Raw genomic sequence first — 23129 nt, forward strand, 5'->3', positions numbered from 1 at the left:
GAACATTGGCCTTTCTCGGAAAATCCGGCGCTTGCATTGACTGAACGTGAATATATACACGGAATGATAATGAAAAAAACTCCGATGCCTGCGTGGGGGTAGCGATTTGCACAACGAGTTTGATGTGTAAAATATAATATACGATGTGTATTTTGCATTTTTAGCTTAATAGATAATCTTGGCGGAATTTGGAACAGTAATTCTAGCATTTTTTCTGACGAAAAGGGACTTAGGCAACTAGGATATGATGCGATTAGGTGATAAAATAGTGGTTCACACTATTTTATCACCAAAATAGTGATACACACCAGATGAAACTATTATTCCTTTTCTCCTTTTGTTACTATATATTTGTACTTGGCAAACCTAGAGTCGATTCTAAGCAAATTAATTGTTAAGCTATGCCGGTGCTTTGCCTTAAGATTTGATGATTACCCAGGTTGCTCTAATCATGTCTAATTTGATAACTTTATTTCTTTTTTGCGCAGTCACAGCAATTTGTTGTTTGGCAATTGCTTTCTTCCATTTTGTGTAAAATTTTATTTTATAATTTATATTCACAATATGGGAGTAAGAAATTTATTGCATTCAATGCGTCCATACGATGCGATACCTTTGCTACAATTTGTGGTCTATGAAGATCGGTTATTTTTGTCAGGTAAAATATAATGTGCCAGAGAAAAAAATGGTGTAGTAAAACGGCACAAGAGACATAACTTACTTATTCTTTACTTAATTGTGTTACATATCCGTTACTTCCATCTAACCATAAAAGGAAAAATCGATTTTCTCTTAAGTAAGTACGTAAGATATTTCGGAATTATTTGGACTAAAATATTTGCTCTATTACGGTTAACCTGGGTTCCAGATTTTTTTTCCATAGCTCCTCAAATAATGTGGTATAGGAGAGAGGTAAATATTAATTTAAAAAAATCGCGTTATTAGGATTTTTTCCAGTTTTTGTCATTTGAAAGGGGTTTTTGTTTTCCCTCAGCTGCCAATATGAATTCTGAAGTTTTATTAAATCTGTTAAAGTGTGTACTATAGAGTCGATTTTTTTCAAAATTTCCACGTAATAATGGACACCCTGTATTGTTAGCAATAGGTTTTATTTGTAAATCTGGAGTATTGTATCTTTGTTATTTAGAAAATAACTAATATTGCCAACAAGTGATCTAATGTGGGAAGTTCAACAAGAAATTATACGGGTGTTATCTTAAACCTCAAATATCTCAAAAAGTAAGAAAATTTTAAAAATAAGATACCTTAACTTATTTTTCAATTTTCGTTGCAATGCCTGGAGTAACGTCACAACACAATTTTATATGGGGCAATCAAAATATGAAAAAAAAACACAACTTCAATTTCTGCCAGAACTATGCAAAATTCGCAGAAAGTTACCTTTATTTTAACCAAGGATTCCAAAAATGTCGAAATTTACAGGGTGTTCCAGTTAAAATAACAAAGTTGATGTCGGAGGGGACACTTTTGGGACAGCCTGTATAAAGAAAATTATAATATTTTAAATCTTCAGGAGAGTCCAGGAAACTTTTGTACTAAACTTTTTTTCGTATCTCCTGCATTTTTATCCATAAATAACAATATAACTCTCTCTAAATTATCACAAACGTCACTTTAAAAATTGTTCTGTTTGAACGATAATAAATGCAAACTTGGTAACATGTTTTTTCACAGGAACAATATCGGAACCCCTATCTAATCAGTCGTAGTCATAGTAAAATTAACCCACGTGGTGAATGATCGATCCATTGTCAGAAACGACGCAAGTTTTTTTTCCCGTTTGGTCGGTGTTTACATCGTAGCTCGTTGCCTAGAAATTCCGTTCGTAGATTGAGTTTTATAGTTATCGATCGGGAATAGAGTTTCCTAAAACGGAGAACCTTATTGCCTCGTTTTACTAGGAACTCGCGGCAGTACGATTTTATCTATCATTATTGTGTAATGTGATCCGCTAGCGTTTTACAAGCGAAACTATAAATTGCTGGATTATTTCGTTTGGCGAACGGGACAGGGTTCATCCTTCCTCTGTTTTCTTGTATGGGCGAGTAGTATTTCATTTTGTTGGCGATGTAGGGTCTTTATTGGTTTGCATTTTACCGCGATGCTCATAACGTTTCTGTCTCTCTGTATACATATTACGTAAGCGAGGATTGTGTTCTAAGCTTTTTTTTATTCCAGGCTGTTAAATTAGAAAGCGTCCATCCTACGAGGACGCGGTACCTAGTGGTCGTCTCCAGAATGGGCGGACGGGGCGAAGAGTGCTGTTTACTGGGCATTGATTGCAATGAGAGGACTACGGTGGGGTTGGTGCTTCGGGTATTAGCCAACACAACTATAACGTTGGACGGAGACGGGTAAGATATATTTTTGATGATATTATTAATTCCCTTGGTTTGAAGCCTCTACAGGCATTCTATACGATAATCGCCAATCATTATTATTATTTGATAAAGCGAGTATGTTATTATGTTACCGTCCTTAAAAGTTTATCTCTATTCAAAAAAGCTGTTATATGAATGTGCTATTATATGTTCTTACTGTTTCGTCAGACCTAAGCAATATGAGTGAAACAAAGATCCCAAATTCTCATCATCATAAAGGCACGAAAATCAAGGTTGTGTGTGCTGAAGCCTTGAAATCGATAATGCCACGCTGTTCCGCAAACTTTGCTGCTTGTAGTTTTATGATAGGTCCAGAGTGGTACATTTTCAAGACGTTGCTCTTGGAACGACTGCAAAATTGCACGATTCAAATCTTAGTTTTTTACTAGAACTGCCTGCCGCTTCAGCCTGAATGATTTTTTCTTTGCACTTCCAAATCGTGGATACAGTCGACGGTGTAAATTCGTATCGACGTCCCCGTTCTATCTCCCGAATTAAAGCAACTTTATCATCTAGAGATGAAATTTTTCGCTTACTCGCCATGCTCGCCGTATTCACTAAGTCAAATTAGAACTGATTGAAACAATGGATAAAGGCATAAACATAGTCGCTTACTACGAGAAAAACACTTAGGCCGACCAGGTTCCTCGGTAATTAGATTATTAGGGTAAGGAATTCTGAGAATGTAAGAGACTCTATTAATTACAAGTCGGCCTACATTCATTACTTTGTTACGTCATGTGCCCTTTTTTCTTTCGGTATAGAGAGTGAGAAATTCATTATACAGAGTGGATTAATACATAGCTTTGTATGGAGACCTAATAGTACAACAAATTTTGTTCGTAATACAGAGTTTTACTTTATACAGAGTTTGGGAGTTTTCACTCATTATACTCGGAAGTGTATCATTGACTTTCTACGAACACGTAAATAATTACTTGTATGCCAACGAAGAAGTAAAAGAACCATTGTGAATTTGTTCGTATATACATAGTTAAAAGATTAATTATTTGGTATTTATAGGAACCTACTTAAATCGTGTTGATAATATTTTTGTTATTCGCATTAGCGTAAATCTAATTAAACTCACTCAAACGCAAAATTAGTGTTGACCGCTCTTTCTTGCGCTTTGTAGTATTTGGAGTATTTCTTTTGAACATTTTGCGACATTTTGATTTGCATTGCAATGATAACAAAAACGGAAGCTGATGAAAACTAACCAATTTATCCTTTCCGCTGACTGTTAACAAACCCGAACCATTCGCCTTTCAATCTACGATATTTTTTCTGGTTAGTTATTTTTACTCACCATCCGAAGAAAAGTCTTTTCAACGTGTCGTGGTTAAATGTTCATATACATAACGCGTTGTGAACAAGAAAATCGGGCAGTGGACAATTTCCACTATTAATTTTAAATAATATAAAATTCAATTGTAGTACGTCCTGGAGATCATCGTCATCTTTCTTGTTTTTGTGTTAGTACTGGTTTTTCTCCTCCCTGTGTAATTAGGTATTTTACAGGCGGGAGTAGAAAATAATTTATTATGCAACAAGTGTGGAAACGGCATTTTACTCACGAGTTTATTTGACACGAGCGAGTTTTTAATAAACGAGTGAGTTAAAAAGTTTACCGAACGTGTTGCATACTATACTTTTTCTAGGACCGTTAGTTTTTGGGTACATTTTCGTAAAACAATACGAATACATTCACTGACATGATCGGCAGAATTGGCAAACGTCAAAATTCAAAACGTGGGAAATATCTCTGAAAACATCCCATTGCTCCCAAACCCGTGCGGTAAAATCCCGGAAATGTCCGAAGTGGCTCGTATCCCTGGGATACGAAATTGACGTGATTAAGTGACGCTTCCGGCACGCAAGATCAGTGTGTAATTAGGCATTTTACAGACGGGAGTAAGAAATAGTATATTATGCAACAAGTATGGTAAACGGTATTTGACTCAAGAGTTTATTTGGCATGAGCGGAGCGCAGCGCAGCAAGTGACACCCACTTAGTAAGCACTGCGTCCGCTCGTGCCATATAAACCCGTGACACAATTGCTGTTTGCCACACTCGTTGCATGATATACTATTTTATAGCTGATTTGGTAGGACCAGACTCCGCATTCGTTTAAATGTTTCGTTTAAATGTAACGAAACAATGATCGCTTAGAGCATTGTTGTTAGTCCACTCACATAGGTTTGTTGGTCTAATACTTTTCTGCTACTACTGATACTGTTCTACGCATGTGTCCAGACATCTACCAGTCTGGTCAATATTGACAAGCGTCATAATCAAAGCATGAAAAGAGTTAAATTTTTTGTAAGGGATTTAGTTCACACCGGGTATTGCCTGATTTAATCACAATAAAAAGTTTATATTAAAGCTAGGTGATACCCTTCAGAAATTTTTTGAAAATGTCCTATCGCAGCTTATTTGTAATTGGTGCTTATAAGACTCCATCTCCATCTTCACCTTATTCCAATTTTTAGACAGTCACAGCAACATCGTTACATTACATAAAACAGTGTTTCTTATAGAAATTTTCATAACCGATTTGGAGGAAGGGACGTTTGGAATTGAATAACTTTAGTTAATACCATATTTACTTTTCGCTGGCTCTCAATTTATATACTTAACATTCAATTATTAATAATTAATATTCAAATCAAATCAAATGTATTGTTGATTCGCCCGCTTTTACAAAACTTCCGTAATGAACCGTAAAATTATCTTTTGTTTAAAAAATTTAAATAGTTAATCCTTTATTGTCCAATATGCATCTAAATTATGATTTGTGCAATAATATATCTGTGTTTGGCGTTGGCTAAGTATTGTACGTATTCAATTAAACATTATCTAGTGGTATGCAGGCACTATATAACTGCAACGATGTTACGCACGTAAAAATCGAAAGTTATTGACTCCGTAAAGCGATTATATTTTAATGAGCTTCGCTTGCGTTTTTTTTTCAAATTCCTTTCTGTATAATTACCCCTTTTTGCTTGGAAGAGGTCATAAACGCGGACCGAGCAACTTTTACCGTAAATCGTCTGTTTAATCCGCGATTAAGTAAATATTTCACGGGGCAATCAGTAGCCGCCTCGCATATAATTATTTTAAGCCGGGTCTAATTGGTAATTACCGTGGTCCGATTACGATTACCGAGTGATTTAGGCCGAATTGCAAAATATTGGTTGAAATCGAAATGATTAATATTCGTGCGGGGGTGATTTCGCCGAATGCCAGTCCAAATTATGTAAATAAAACTCACCATCAAATTTTGAAATAATTTGGCGAAACGTATTTTCATTATCCACTTGTAAAAGCATAATTTGAAGCTTACTATTTGAAAGACAAATTTTAATCCATCTATATTTGAGAATTATTTTCTGGAATACAGTGACCACTTTGGAAAGACCCTAGGTCATTTGGAAGATGTGTTGTATCCACATATGAGTGTTATTACGTCGATGCTGTTTACGGGCCATGTTTAGACCAGGAAGACTTGAACATAATTCAGAGAAACTCATAAACTTAAAACTTCTAACTAGTTATTTATGGAAAAAATGCCGCCGCTTCATGCAGTATGTTCTTGCAATAAAATTATTAGGAATGAACGTTGACCGTACCTGCATCTAAGAATTTCTTAGAGGATGATGTACAGAATTTAAATATAAAATTTAGAGATTTATTTCCGCTCTTCGCCATAAGATGAAATAGTTTGGAAGATCATTATACTGCAACATATATAAATATTTAATCCTTTACTTAATACCTATGTGCAGTTTTATGAGTTTGACTCTAGCGGAGCCAGTGTTTAATAAACGAGTGACTTAAAAAGTTTGCCGAACGTGTTGCGTATTATATCAGAATTGTCAAACGTTACAATTCAAGGCGTGGGAAATATCTCCGAAAACATCCGATTGCTCCCAAACTCGTGCGGTAAAATCGCGGAAATGTCCGAAGTGGCTCAGATCCGTGGCAAACGAAACTGGTGTGGTAAAGTGGCGCTTAGATCGGTGTGTAATTAGGCATTTTCCAGACGGGAGTAGAATAAATAATGTTCTTTTTTCTTTCTGGACGATAATATTATTCTGGTGTGCCTTCTTTTTCTAACAATAGCTCTTGTTGGGGTTGCTGACGAAGGACCACCCTGTTTCCAGTGACGAGATTGACGACAATTCGAGTGGATTGTAATTACTGTTTTATTTTTAAGAAACACTTAGAAACGAAGAAAACTAATAACAAATTCTGTGACGGCTCGCTTTGCTCTTCCCGACTTCTCGCCCTCGCTCCGTCTCGCTTCTTTCTTCCGACCGTCTCTGTCGACGTCTTGCAAAGCTCTCTCGGCTCTCGTCGTGCCGCCCCGCAGTCGCGCTAGTTTCGCACTGCTAGCCTTGTTGCCGAGTCTTTCACAAAGTCCAACAGCTCTTGTTTCTTTTAGACGACCTTTCTCTCTGTTTGCTGCCCGGATTTGTCAATATTAAATCCTAGCATCAGCTCTACATATTAAAATGCCATATAGGGTAAAATAACTATGTACAATGTTTCCATACATTTATATACCTATCTGCCACCGTTTTATAAGTGAGAGAGCTTCACATAGCTTCAATTTTAAGATTTAGACCGTGCAGACCTTTTTATAATGATTTTTTTAAAACTAAGAATAAAGGGGAGGTGTCGACTGAACTGGATGGACAACATATAGAATTGTCTTACCTGAAAATTGCAAGTTGCAAACCAATTAAGTTTCGCTTCGAAAGACACTACTACTAATTGCTTCGAAGTCGGTATGTGGAACTGCGAATTCCACATACCTGATTAATATGTTCGTTTTAATGCGTCGACTTGATACTCGTTAAAGCCCCCCTCCTCCCATCAATTCCAACCAAAACACGGTGTGACAAGCCGTTACGTAACCCATACAAAAACCAGATACGTTCCGAACCAGGAACATCTGCTGTCGTCGTCGTGGTGAAAAGCGAAAAAAAAAGATCGTCATCCCAACGTTTCCAGCGCATTAATGACGTAACCGATAATGAAGAGATTACGGAATGCGTTTCGCAACCGTTGGCAGTTCGTCGACTCCACGTCTGCCGCATTTTACGAACGTCTCATAACTTTTTGTCCCGACGTTGGGTGCCCTAAATTCTTATCCGGTTCATCGCCTCGATTCTCTCGATTGCTGCATGATCCCTCATTAACTCTTTCGTCCTTTTCTTCTTGTGGAAAAAATTTTCAACTTCTAAAATTTGTGTTTGATTTTTTTTAATACACATGCGTAAATTATTTAAATTAAGGTTTATAAAATGAGTGGAATAAAGTGAAGACAACTCCGTCTGCTTATGACCTGCAAAAAACATATTTGATAGACACGGTGTTGTCATGTCATAATATATAATTTCGTGAAAATCTGAACTTTTAGTCCTTATTTATTTTGATTTTTTAAAAAAATATATTGATCAAGCCCAACTGCTTTTATTAACTAATCGTTTTCGTAGCTTAAACTGAATAAAATCTGAAGTAATTTTTTTTTTATATTTGAACCTACGTCGCAATCTGCTTAAGGCTTGGATGCAGGAAAACTGCGAACATTCGCAGTCGCAAATGTGCGCACGTATACGTGCAAACCAATCTGCACCTGCCGTGAGCGCTTCCATTCAAAACAAGTAGCTTAGATCGTTCACGCAAAGACGTTCGTTTATGCCAATTCTACAATTCCCATTTTTACGCTTCCAGTGTGAGAAAAGGTTTAACAGTTTTAGACAAATTTCATCCCAAGGCAAGTCCATAAACTACATCAAAGAAAATGATGACGTGCACAAGGAAAAAAATCAGGAAAATAAAAGCCAAGGTAAGGCTTGTTCAATGAACGGGTTTTAACAGGCGGTAAGCCATCTTCAATTTTAAGTCGATTTCGCATTCTTAATGTTTACAATGCGGATCACGAGTCAGACGTAAAAACTTTATTCTTGGAGCAGTTCCCTGAGAAACACCGAGATATTGTCATGTCTAATACCTTAGATGCGACAGCCGAATTGACAGATCAACTCGGGTACTCGAGTGTTCTTCATATTAATGCGGTTTCTGCTGAGCTTTCAACCTCTAAGGCCAGTGTTTAATAGAATGTGTCAAGGAACTTGCCTTATGTGTAGACGCGTTAGAGTTAAAGCTGCGTCCTCGCGGTGATCTCAGAAAAACCTCGCGCTTGCGTAGTGAATTTGCCGACGAAAAGCCTAAGGTGTGTTACGCGCATCAAAAATATCCGGACAATTGAATATAATGCTGGAGCCGGTGCGCGGAGCACGCGAATCGAAAAGAGAAAAATAAACTAGTAGTTCCTCCCCACTCGGTGAGTAGTGGTGGGTCGGCTCTACATTCGTGACAGGACAACCGCAATAGTTCGTCGCAACGTTTGTGTATTCATATTGCTTGTCGTAAAGCCACGTGCTCTGTTTTGGAGATTAGAATTAAAAATTGGCGATTTTATTACCAGTCCCAACTCTAAAATGACTAAAGTGGCGTTTATTGAACTTTTTGCTGAATATCCTATTAATATAACTAACTACTTTAAAATAATTTTGTACGGCTTTCTATGGCGTATATTGAAAGAAACTTCCCGGGCGGTAGTGCACAGACCGCATGGCGTCTTGAGGCTCGCAGTATAGAACCCACGATTTCAAATCGTTACGCAATCGACTTTTCTACATGCGCGAACGCTTGCTGACCACCATCTCTCGATCAATCGCGCTATTAACATACTCGACCGGAATCTGCCCTCTACATTTTGTTGCGCTGTCGTCGCCGTAATGGATTCATTTGAGAACGTGGCGATTTAAGTCATAGAGATAAATGGCAGGTTCCGAGCGCAGTCTGGTGAAATGTTCCACTACTAAGCCGAACGCTGTATTTATGTTAACGAATATTCCTTTGAAAACCTTTTCAGTTCAAACATTGCCTAGAACGATTTATATTACTATATTACGGTGAAATCGGTCATTCACAATTATTGGACCTAACCAATATCAATAATTATCACTTACGATTGAACTTATTAATATTTCAGTTTCAATGTTATCCAAACGAGAATTGATTCTGCAGAACTACATTTACTCCATTAATACTATTGTTTCCAACTAGTTTATAGTCGGAAAGTCTTAATTTATTGGAGTGAATCTCCGAAATTAACATAGGCCCATGCTGTTTGCCGTTGCGCAGCCGATGACAGCAATGCTCTTGTCAAATGCATATTTTGATGATCATGCAATTAATCGTCTTGTAAACTTTTTCATGATCTATATGTATAAATTTGTGGGATTAGGTTTATCTTACTTAAACCGTTTGTCACCAATTTGGTGAACGTCCACCTATTGTAAGGACGCTTGTTTATCTATAACGACTAATAATAAAAACAAGAATTCGTATACATGCGGTTCTCTTTTTTTATTTTTTGCGTTCTTACTCACCATTCAACTATCGTGCGGGAAACGCACTTTACCACGTGAGTTTCTTGTCCCACGGACCCGAGCCACTTCGGATTTTACCGCAAGGGTTTGGGAGCAATCGGTTGTTTTCGGAGATTTTACTGCACTTGTTTCATAATATAGTATTACTTGCTTGATTTAGTACTATTAATAATTAAACTTATTTTTATGTTCAAAATTTTCTCTAATTTTTTTTCCTGCTGCATTTAAATCAAATCTCAATTTATTCTCTGAACCTCTTTTTTTGACAACCGTACTTTTATATGCTTTTTTTGTTGCAGGGGTTTCAGTGTCAGCGTCTGTGATCGTCATCACATTTTCAAGCCAGTTTCGGTGCAGGCCATGTGGTAAGTGAAGATGTTTTTTGTCTTGTACGATTGAAAAAAAAAACTAATACCATGGTTCGAGTGCTTGAGTGCTATAATTTACTTCGCAAATTTTCAACGACTCTAATTCCGTACGTTGTGGATTGGTATGATTCTAACGTTTGTACGCCATGTGCAAAATAAAACGATTCAGTATTATAATTTTGTTGATACAGGGTGTCCCAAAAGTGTCCCCCCGTCAGCTTTGTTATTTTAAATGGAACACCCTGTATGTTTCGACATCTTTGGAATCCTTGGATAAAATAAAGGACACTTTCTTAAGAAGTTTCTATTCGAATTTGCATACTTTAGGCAAAAATTGAGATTATGTGTTTTTTTTTCATATTTTGATTGCCTCATATAAAATTGGGTTGTGACGCTACCAATCCTGGTATTGAAACGAAAATTTCACCACAGACTAAGGAGACGATGCACTACTCAATCAATTTGACTGATGCGTCTCAGATTATACAGGGTGTCCAAAATAGGTGTTGCCGTTTTGGCGAATTTAATTAACAAAATCTCAAGATTTTCAAATGGAACAATCTCTATTTTTATTCAGATATCAATTCTAGGACAAAAATAAGGTAAGTTTGTAATTTATCTTATATTTAAATTTTACTTACTTTTTGAGATATTCGAGGTTTGAGATAACACACGTATAAATTCTTGTTGAATTTAAAGCTGCCCATATTAGGTCCCTTTTTGGCAATAGTAGGTATTTTTTAAATATCAAAGTCATGATACTACTTCTTTTGAAGATGTAATACTCCAAATATACCAATTAAAGCAATTGTTAACAACGCAGGGTGTCCATTAGTACTTGGAAATTTTGAAAAAAAAATTAAAAATGTATTTGGCTATGACATGACAGTCTTTCTTTTGACGCATTAATAATTATTAACTAATTATCTATTAAATGTTTTATTAAATCTGATTCTGATGTTTTATTAAATCTGTTAAAGTCTTAGTATGGAGTCTATTTTTTTCAAAATTTCCACGTAATTAATGGATACCCTGTATTGTTAGCAATAGGTTTTATTCGTGTATCCGGAGCATTATATCTTTAAAAGAAGTAGGTACTATCATGTCTTTGCTATTTAAAAAATACGCAATATTGCCAACAAGTGACCTAATGGACGGGAGTTATCTTAAACCTCGAATATCTCAAAAAGTACGTAAAATTTAAATATAAGATAAATGACAAACTTGCCTTATTTTCTGTCCTAGAATTGATAATCGAATAAAAATATAGTGTGTCCCGTTGGAAAATCTTAAGATTTTGTTAATTGAATTCGCTAAAACGGCTGTGGTTAAATTTATATGGAAGTTGATGTCGGAGGGACACTTTTGGGACACCCTGTATGAACAAAATTATAATATTTTAAATCGTCAGGAGAGTCCAAGAAACTTTTGTACGAAACTTTTTTGGTATCTGCTATGGGTTTCCAGAACGTATAGTGGATCGTTTTATTTGGCAGACGGTGGGTGTACACACATCTATATGGAAAACGATTTATGTCGTCGTTAGTGTAGCGCAGCCAACAAGGAAACCGATAAATATGGATGGGGAGACGAAAATGAAGAACCATCTGTTCCCAGACTCCCATAATGCATTACCTAATCATTTAAATATTTATACAACTAATTGGTGTTGATGCCAATGTTGTGGGTTACAAGGTAAATAGTTTATATCGGCGTTGACGACGGATTAACAAAGCAAGATGCCATTTATTGGTGACATGACCAGGTAGTAGTCAACCACAAAAATAAAAAATATCGATTAACTGCTCTTAAATATTGGGGGCTTAAGACTTTTAAGATGCTTTGAAAATAGAAACATTAAATAATATTCAGTGTTTTATTTAGGTGTAATAAATTCATATTAGTATTAACAGAAAATACGCAATAATTACCTAAATAAGTATGTGTTCATTCATAATCATTTTGTTTTACCATCAGAATCGTCATTAAGATTAATTACAATAATCTCTGTTATTTTGTATGCAAATATAAGTATTTTATTTTTAATATACTGTGCTGCATTTTGCCATCTTTAAACAGGTATATTCTCAATTATATTTTTAATTAAATTTATTACACTCGGACTCACGGTGATATACAGTGATATTGAGGAAAATGTAAAACATTTTTATATTAAACTATCTGGCTTGGCTTCAGAATAAATATCATTTTGTAACAAATATTCTTGGTCTGTCAAAAGTCAGGACGACAAAGTTTGAGACGCGCTTTATCTCTTTTGGAACCTGCTTGATTGCCACCGATTTGTGTTCAATAGTGTCTTGGATTTCTTTCTGCAAAATTGAAGGTGAGTTATTAGAATGTTACCATAAAAAAGTTTCGGAGTACCTATTCTGTCAATACAATAAATGTTTGTGTTATGCGTCCAAGTTACTTTCAACATTTTCCTACGAATTCAGATCTCTCTCACGGCCGTGATCCCTTTTCCCTTTTCCACTTATGGTAATTATTAGCCATATACAAAAGATTACGTAAATTTTTTTCGTGACTGTTTTTTTTTTTTAATTTCAGTACTGACGCCGTAGTGTTGTCATTTCCTGGTGCGAAATTAAGCCTGTATTGTGGTCGTATACAAAGACCGGGAAATCCTTGAAGAAATTTTTGTTATATAGCGTTATACAATACCTTGCAGCCGTCGGTATTGTTTTAATATAATTCTTTGTTGTATTTTTAGCGGTCAAAGATACGGCGATACCGTGTGGCCGTGTAATTAGGAACATAATGAATAATTACATTATTATTTTTTCCAAACAATTTGAAGTGAAATCGATTTTTGCGTAGCGAATTAGGATTCGTTTAAAGTTGCACGAGATGCTTCAAGGACACGGTAGAATTGTCAAAAAATTGTTTTGTCGTAAGATTATGATGTGAGTATTATTGAAATGGATAATCGGTAGGTGGTGTTTCGGAGAGAATGAAACGTCATTTGATTTTCTAATTACCCTGCATAGAGAGGGCAGACGATTGAGCTCAATTCATTCGGTCCAACTTTTTATATAAATGCTGAAAAACATATTTGAAACTATATTTTATATTATATTAATATAACGTTTTTGGTCGGATGTTTTATTTCTCAATTTTTAGTTTTCCGTCCCATTAAGCAACCACTAACCGATAGAGATGTCACTATTACAGTATCGAGATTTTCCCCACCAGAATTTAAGATAACGTTATTATTAATGTCCATTTTTAATTCTGTCGGATTTTTTTTGCTTTTTGCACTTGAAAAGATGACATCAACATTAAGACTACGTTATAACCAATAGGTGTATACACTCGACATAGGTACAGGAGAAAGAAAAAAGAACCAATAAGACATATTCAAAAAATAAATGTGAAATTTATGTGGAATACCACCATAAAAGGGTCTTATCAAAATCGACTAGCAGAAAAAATCGATAAAACCCCGATAGACGAAAACGGATATGTTTAACAATAATTGGAAGAAACAGAAAGAGAGAACATCATAGAAGCAGCAATCAAATCAAAACAGCAAAAACAAGGAACGATCAAAACACCGTGGTTCTGTAGTTATATTAAACAGCAATGCAAAAATGAAGAGTAAGCCTACTTAAAGTATATGTCATTCAAAAACGGCAGAAGAATATAAGAGAATCCGCAACGGCACTAAAATACTAGTTAGACAAACCGAATTCTAATACTGGGAAATCTCCAAAAATCTGGAACGTGACTTCTATGGACTGTAGAAGCAAATCTAACGATTAATGAGAAACCAGAGCGCTAAAACAAATGAATTCATTAAATACAATACACACACAAGGATACTTGGATACTCCAAAAATTAAAGAACTCGATAGCATTACAAACGAGCTACTTAAGTACGAAGAGGAAGACGAACAACAGGGATTTAGATCAGGAAGATCCTACACAGATGCCGTCTTTGTAATAAGAAAAATAACAGGAAAATCTATCGAATACGACTGACCAACCTTCATGTGCTTTATTGACTTGCAGAAATCCTTCGATCTAATAGAACTGAAAGATATAATGCACCTTCTTTACGATCGACATATTCCATTCAACATCATCAAAACAATTGAACATATATACAGCGAAAATAACATACAAGCAAAAATAAATAGCGAAGGAGACTCTTTTTAACATCGTAATGGATGAAATAATAAAACAAATTCGCAAACTAAGAGGGTACAAAATTGGAAATAGGGAAGAGAGTATAAAACAGCTAAACACTTTAATATGGTTATATCAGCGGCCAAAAAAAAATCGATGATCACTTCCAAGTCACCGATCAGATGCAAAGTTCTGGTTGGGGCAAAATAATACAACAGGAAATTCAAATAATGAGGAACTGAAATATCTGGTTACCTAGACGCTGAGACAGAAGTGTGAAGTGTTTAGGGCTACCAGAACGATACTATTTGGCGAAATAAACACATCCCAACTGAAGCAAAAGCCCGGATATATTATAAAACTGCTATACTCACCTACGCAGTAGAAATCCGACCTGAGACCTCGAAAACAAAAAGAATATTAGAGACCACGGAAATGAAAATACTTCGAAGAATAGCGGAAAAACCACTCATGGATAGGGAAAGAAATGAAGATATTAGCCGAGTGTGCGGGGTATGACTGGGTGTTGAATCGAAATATAAAATAGTATGAACACATTGATCGTATGGCAGAAGAACGAATAATGAAAATATCGAGGGACAAATCGCCAGCAGGTCGAAGGAGCCTTGGAAGACCTAGGAAAAGGTGGAGCGACAACCTCCTCAATGACTGAATGATGGCAAAGATGTGAAGAAAAACAGACAATCATGTCCATATGCAGTAGTGAGAAGATGAAGAAGAAAAGATAGAAATTGTCGTATCTTTCCCCGCATTTTACAAAACAGAGAGTTGTTTCTTGGTCGCAGCTTTGGTCTTCACAAAAGAGCTTTCACAAATTTATCGGCCATTTCTAATTAGCGGGAACCTGTGACGTAGTCGTGTAAACGAATTCTGCCGGTCCAATTTTAGATGGTGAAATGCTAAAAACGGGTCGGGCGATCCGAAAATAGCACCGAGGTTAAACTTTCGATCAAAAGGAAACTCTTACGCGGGGAATCATTCCAAATTCGAGGCGCGTGTAAAAACGTACATTTTTTAAATCGATATTTTCTTGGCAGCAGTCGAGATTGGAGATATTAGCGTTTTACTAACAGGTGGCGCCTATTATATATTCCATTCGAAATTGCTACTGATTTTTTTTGTTTTATTCGCGTTTTATTAGGATAATATTAATTGGTCTTAATTCAACTAGTGAATGTAATTTAGTTCGAACGGCTTGAAAAGTTAAGTTAATTCGAGGGTAAATTTGCTAAGAGCATTGTCGTCATATAAGTTTCATGTTTGCCTTGTATGGTTTATGTTTGATATTGCTTTAGAAAATTATTTGTCTGTTATAGATTTATTCGAGCGTTCAATATTAAAGTAAAAGCTTAAATCATATCCAAAAACAAAACAAATTGCTCTGTTTGATCACTCAATGCTTCACCTTTTCCCAAAACTCCGGCTTCGACATTGCAATCTAAATACGATGAAGTTCATCGTAAGAGTCTGTATACATTGGCGTGCTGCGTCGCAAACGCGCCGCGCGTTCGGCGTTCGTTGCATTTGGATTTCAACTGCCACGATCCATAGAAATTCCGCAAACGGGTATTGAACATTCATTTGTAATCATGTCTCTGTCACGCGAGAACTACGTTATTTTAATAATAAATATAATAATAAAATAAGAAAGATAACCACTTTAGTGGCGTACTAATCTTTTCAAAAAAGATACGGCACTGAGCTAATGTTAAGAGTTATTCTCTGGCCCCTCCATTGCCACGCAATCTTGAAAAACACAATAAAAGCGCACGGAAAACAACGAATCTCTTTTACCTCCGTCCCAATAGTTGAGCGTCTAAAAACCGAAATTCTTACTTTAAAATATTTATTATAAATATAAATGAGGAGTAAATTTAGCCATAAAAAAAAGGTTATTCTACATCAAAATAATCACTATTGTCATTGGACTCGTCCCCCACACTGGCACTAGGCGACTTCTGTAAACATTTTCTTCTTCGATGACATGTTCTACACATTTTTTCCAACTAGAAGTAGATAAGTTCACTTCTAATTAATTTATTGCCCCAGAACTAAATTTCGGAGAGGTGTTGTTTCTGTTTAAACTGGATTCCAGCTGTCCACATTAGACTTCTTGTCAAGCATTCCCGTCATAATAACTGCTTCTTTGTGTAGAAAGGTTCAAAATACATATCATTTTCAAGCAACAAATTTTGAATGACTACTTTAGACGTCCATCACCATAACACTGTTTGGTGGAATATTGGGAAGCAATTTTTCAAAGATGTCTGCTATCACATTTTCGTGGTATTAAACAAAGCGTTATCTACCCAACCAGCTTCAGAGCCCGCATGTAGTATGATAATTCCATTACCCCGCGAAACTGGCACATCCAACGAACACTTCCTGCTGTTTTTAGCACGAAATTTTTTGATTTCTTGAAACTTGTCTCTTATTGATGGTGTTGTAATTAAAACCAATTGTTCGTATGAACGCAAGCAAAGTCTCTTGACAACAGTCAATGTTCAAAACACTACGCAAAACAATATTCTTCTGATACGAATCATATATCAACCGTCTCAATATTCCGGCATGTCAAGTAGACTTTTTGGGACCCCACCATCTTTCTGTGTTTTTTTTTGTACGTCATTCACAACTATGTCCCGTACGGCGTTTTAGACATCTCGGACTTTAATTTTATGGCTCCATATCATCATCGACCACAATCTCAACTTCTTCATCGCTGGACATCGCAAGTGACTAACAAAATTGAATAACGTTAGTATTTGCCAAGAAATAAATTGTAATGAAATATATATGGTACCTAATTAAAAATGGTCTTGAAAAACAATTGAATACATACATAATATTTTTTATTGCTTTCCTAGGAAAATATTTTAGAGTCATTATGTTAAACCCTTAAATTGAAGATCAGTTTAAAGTTTCTAATGTGTGTTTATAATATACGAGATCAACCTGTCTAATGGGGAAATTCAACTTGAAATCAAGCTACCTCAAGTAGGGACTGTTTTTGAAATATTTATAAGAAGCACACTAATATGAATTAATATAACAGTTTAATCAAAAAAAAATTTCCTACTCTTAAAATACAACAATCCACACGAGACAGTTGTTGCGACACTGGCTTGTGGTACACGTGCTAAAAATAATGGTCCCTTCTACTTTATACAGGCGGGTCTTAAACTCATTCTGAAGTCAAAACCATAAAATTTTGTAAACACCGTATACCTTTGGGCGAATTTTACTTATCTAGACGTATCGGTGTTCGCGCCCGGCGCACCAGTGTATACGCACTTTTAGATATTGTTCTTGCGCCATTTTTCATTAACCAAAATGGACAGGTCAAAGATTCAAGGGTAATATGTAAACAATATGAAATAAATCCAAACGGCGACGTTTTTTACTATTAGCAGCCCCACCAACCAGTAGCAGCGTAGGGATCTTAAATGGCACGACTTATGCTGTACTACAGATTCAGATACTACATAGAATTTTAAGTAACTTTTATGGTTTCTCAGAAGGAAATTAATTAATGTTATTTTTTCTCAAAAATTTGCATTTTTGTCGGAATTTGAAAACGGAAAAAATTTTTTTTAACCAAATACGCGAATTTTCCATTACAATGCAGAAATAAAAAAAAAACGCAATTGCTATGGCTAACCTAATGACGCTGCCGTGTCTCACGACGACGTCGCGGCGCAATAATCGTCCCACCTCGACTCTATTTTTGCTATTAGACAACGACGATTTAATTATATATTTTTGGGTCAAATATGAAATGGTCGGGCGTAAAAGGCCATGGACGGGGACCGCCAACGCCGCCGTCTACGAAAAGCGCTAAAAAAAGCGACGCCGAGAGCGTCGCGGCGGCGGCGGCGGGACGGACGCCCGATTACGTTTTGGGCCCGTGTAACGTCTCCATTTAAGGGGCCGCGGTGGATCGACAGGCCGGAATTTTGCGGACAGACGGAATGCTGGGGCAGCTTGCCAATCGCCGATGGAACTTTTGTTTATGATGTGTGTGTGTGTGCCTGTGTGGGGCATCGCACGCATTTTTTTTACACACTATTTTTCTGATCGATTTTAAAGTGGTGACACTTAGTCCAATAGCTGTTTTCCGTCATTCGCGTTCGGTAGGAATTAGAGCGGTGTTGATGGATCTTTGCTGGATAAAGCCCCGTGTCCACTTGCAAGTAACTCGGGAAAGTTTTTTCATCAATTACTTGCCGACGTGTCTGCACGGTATTCTAAGTTTTACAATAACCAGAAAAAGAAGAAGAAAACGGGTAAAGCGCGTAGAAAATGTAAGTTAGGAAAATGGATTTAGCAGAGATCTTTCTAATTTAGGTATACATCAGACCCTGTTGTCTAAATTGAAATTGGGAAGTCCACAACAGGTAAAGTAAAGGGCAATGGAAATATTAAAAATTCAATGCAAAATTAAATTATTAAACCTTTCACATAAAAGGTATAGGGAAAAGATCAGATATTTATATGATAATGGAGAAAAGGCCGCTTCAAATTTAATAACTGATATTTTACATGTAGGTAGGTACACAGAAATCCAGAAGATATATCTTACACTTGCAATAATGTGGCGGTTTTATTTTTCTCCATTACCTATGTTGGCAGCAAGAGGATAGTAGTATGAGTGTTATGAACTGACAATAAAGAATGCGTCAAATTGTTCAAATAAATTGGCTATCTCAGGTATTTTTAAAATGCAACTGATTTTTTTATCGATTTTTTGGAGTAAATTTGATCATTACGCCTTATTAGGCAAATTATGATTTAAGAGTACAAAAAAGGCAAAACCAAAACTTGTACTTTGTTTTCCCCATGTACGCAGAAATAAAAAATAAAATACACGAGTGCCTGTCCGGATTTTTGTCCCGTTCAAATATATCATTTATAGTATATGGATTTGCCTACAAAATGACACTGATATCTCGTTTTTTGTAACAAAAAAATCCTTTAATCTTCCAATGTTATATTAACTTTTCTTTATAACAGTTTGTTTTTGTAATAAAAATTAAATTTTTTACTTTAGAAGGTTAATTTCTATAGATCTATGTTCGTTCGAAGCCAATATAAATTTTAAAGAATGAAAGAACTCTCATGTGTTTTTAAACAATTCATTTGTCCAGTCTTTGTAGTTTCCCCACTCTTGGTGTGTTCTATAACTGACGAATTTCATGTTCAGATGTCTGAAACACTTATGCTAATGTTTAAAAACATGCAATAAACAAAAGAGTTTCTTCGCTGTTCCAAACACGGCGTTTCTCCATTTTTGTAAAGGTTTCAAATTTTAATTCTAATCGACAAAAATAAAAAATTAAAATTTAAAATTTCCTAACGTACTGCAAATATTTCGAAATGGTCTAGAAATCAGAAAGTGCAAACTACTTTTCTCTGGTAAACTATGTACACTCACAAGCTCTAACAAGCCGACAAGTAAACTTTCAAGTAAAACATTGAAATTAACTTACGAGAGTTGTCTAGGCAAATTTTCTTCTGAATGAACACGATGCGTTAGGGTATATTGAGATTGTAATAAGGGCCAGACTCTTTATTATGGATGTGACGTGATTGATCATCCAGCTAAACGCATAATCGTATATATTCGATATTTATTAGAAAATGTTATCTTTTCTATTACGTCATCCTTAAACGTCACTGATCCATTCACTCGCCCCAAAAGCGACTTTGCTTTCGTAACTTTATTGATCGGGAGGGGGTTACGCCGTGACGCAAGGTTTGACATTCATAGGTCAAATTTTAATTCTAATCGACAAAAATAAAAAATTAAAATTTAAAATTTCCTAACGTACTGCAAATATTTCGAAATGGTCTAGAAATCAGAAAGTGCAAACTACTTTTCTCTGGTAAACTATGTACACTCACAAGCTCTAACAAGCCGACAAGTAAACTTTCAAGTAAAACATTGAAATTAACTTACGAGAGTTGTCTAGGCAAATTTTCTTCTGAATGAACACGATGCGTTAGGGTATATTGAGATTGTAATAAGGACCAGACTCTTTATTATGGATGTGACGTGATTGATCATCCAGCTAAACGCATAATCGTATATATTCGATATTTATTAGAAAATGTTATCTTTTCTATTACGTCATCCTTAAACGTCACTGATCCATTCACTCGCCCCAAAAGCGACTTTGCTTTCGTAACTTTATTGATCGGGAGGGGGTTACGCCGTGACGCAAGGTTTGACATTCATAGGTCAACTAAAGTCGAACGTGTGGAGTCACTTCCTCCCGTGACGGCGTCCAAAAATATCTCCGAGAGGGTTGTTTTATTTTATAGAAATAATCGATGTGGCGACCTATTTCGCGTCGACTGTGATGCAACCTGCGTTATATTTAAGTGACGCCACGGATATTATCGACTGGTATCATCAGGATGTTGGGGGCATGCGCTCTGTGAAATTAGTGCCCCATTCAATGTCGTTCATTCTCGATAAATTTTTGTTACCTATTTTTTGCCATCCATAAAATCACTTTCCCGTAGGGTTTACTAGAGGTCCTCCAGTTATTTCATTTGTGATAGAGAAATGAATGCACTTGATCTTACTTCCGAAGGAAATTTAAAATAAAAAACTCTGGATCTGATTTCGTTTAAAAAGTTATTTTAAATTGCAGGTTCTGAAATGAACTCGAGCAATTGCTGCTCGATTTAAAATTTAAAAGATTGTATCTTGAACTTCACAGTTATTTTATCTTCTTTGTCGTCAAATTCGCTTTGTTGTCAAACTTGGTATTTAAGTTTTTCTTATTGTAAATACATTTGTTAATTTGGAAGATCGTTTTTATACATTTCGAAGGTCCTTAGAACTACTATTTTGCATCTCACATCAATGTGCTTGATATATAGAAGATCTAAAGAATTGAAAGTATATTCTCTCATGCATTTATCAGAGGAAAAAACGAACTTTTTTTATTACGCTGCTATTTTCTAGCAACGCATTTTTGCGATGTAGTTAGTCAAATAGATTTTACATCGCGTTACTTTATAATTATTAATATTACGTAGTATTTCCTATGCACAATTGTAAATTAGAAGTAATTTTTGCAAAGTTGTTTTTGTTTGCTTTGTAAAACCAGCGCTTTTATTTCATTGGTATGAGCGTACTTTCGTTTAGGTCTAACTCAAACAAAACAATGTGTTTCGAAAGTAGCCGACACCAGTTAGCGAATGTTTATCCAATTAGCGATACAAAAAAACTCTGAAGAGACACTCCCGACAGACACGTACAATTACAAATTTGGCTCGCCGCCGGTAGATCGCGGCAAACTTTATAAATTTCTAATCGGAAATTGTTACAGTAAAACGTCAAGTCGTTTCGCGATCGATTTTTATTTTTAATTAGTACCTGTTTTTGGTCAACACGTCTCGCAATTACCCCAGTGTCATAAATATCCTTATAGGGCTTGGTGGCGAGGACGAGAAACTCGGTGTGACTATTGGCCACAGCAGCTATGTGTGTATCAAGCTTTTTTTAAAGGATATTAAGAACCCTAAAAATGCTATTTTTGTTGCATAAAACTCGTTTCTTACTTTTCACAAAAATGCTGCAATTTTATGTTTGTTATCTTTTTAAAACTTAAAAACCATATATAATTATCTCTTTTCGTATTTTATTGCAGCACCACAAATAATAAAATAAATAAATAACTATACAAAATACATGAAAAAAAGGTTTAAAGGTTCTGCTTTTTTTGAGAACGTCATACGCAATCGTATGTGGTATATGTGTGTTCAAATTTAACCTTTGGCCTCAACCCTATTGTGTCGATTACACCTTTAAACCTCAATGAAGGAGCTCTAAGTTGAAAATATATTGCAGCATTGCAGACTATCAATCCCTTGAAGACGGTTGAAAAATATATCTGAGAGTGGGAAAATTGCCTCGCAGATTAGGCTTTAAAGGCGTCTGTTTGATAAATCAGTCAGCATTGAAAAATTGAATTGGCAGTGGGCCGACTGACTGATATATCATGACTCGAAAATTTGCAATATGGAATAGCGCCATATATATCGACCACTTTCCGATATATGCGACGATCGTCTCTATGGCATACACTCAACAAGAGAGGCGCGCGCACCTTTCAAACTTCTCAAAAACCAGACACCACGTGTTTGTAAGTGTTTTAGTTGCATTCAAAATGTCGTGCGTAGAAGAAACTGGAACTCGCGAAAAAAAAAACAAAAACAAATAATAACGCTACAAGCGATTATTGCGGACTAACAGACGCGGAAGTAAGGAGTCTCAAAGAATTGTTGGGATAGATTATTTTTTGAATGTTTTACTGAAGATACAGCACGTCTGTTAGGACCTAAAAGACATCAAATGTCGATTCTAAAAGAAAAATTAGAAGAAGATGAAATAGACTGGAGAGGTGCGGACATCTACCTGGTTTTGAAGTGGAAAAACAGGAGAGACGTGATGGTGATAACGATGCACAAAAACAAATTGGTCAAACTTGATAAAATTGTCAATGCCACCGAAGAGCCCTTGAGAAAACCTGAATGTGTGATTAACTATAATAAACAAATGGAAACAGTATACCGTTCGGATATATGCTGATAAGCAGCATTGATGCGGAAGACCATAAAATGATACAAGAAATTATTCTTTCATACATTGGATGTTTGTGTGTTGAATGCACATGCCATGTCTTTCATAAAACAGTCTTGCCGA

General features: G+C 35.8%; 1 protein-coding gene across 8 annotated transcripts in view; it reads left to right on the top strand.

Annotated features, from left to right (window-relative positions):
* LOC132703351 (protein phosphatase Slingshot) overlaps nucleotides 1-23129 on the top strand; it is a 200946-nt gene that overhangs the window by 152868 nt on the left and 24949 nt on the right. For 5 of the 8 annotated variants that reach the window (XM_060672547.1, XM_060672546.1, XM_060672548.1 and 2 more), the window contains 2 exons: nucleotides 2200-2375; nucleotides 10172-10237. In XM_060672547.1, coding sequence (XP_060528530.1) covers nucleotides 2200-2375; nucleotides 10172-10237 — 242 coding nt within the window. Of the gene's footprint in view, nucleotides 1-1896; nucleotides 2091-2199; nucleotides 2376-10171; nucleotides 10238-23129 lie in introns of those variants that run through there. The other 3 variants (XM_060672553.1, XM_060672552.1, XM_060672551.1) reach the window with 3 other exon arrangements.

The sequence above is a fragment of the Cylas formicarius genome, unplaced genomic scaffold (assembly GCF_029955315.1).
Source record: "Cylas formicarius isolate icCylForm1 unplaced genomic scaffold, icCylForm1.1 PGA_scaffold_6__28_contigs__length_40554024, whole genome shotgun sequence".
NCBI classification, from domain to species: domain Eukaryota; kingdom Metazoa; phylum Arthropoda; class Insecta; order Coleoptera; family Brentidae; genus Cylas; species Cylas formicarius.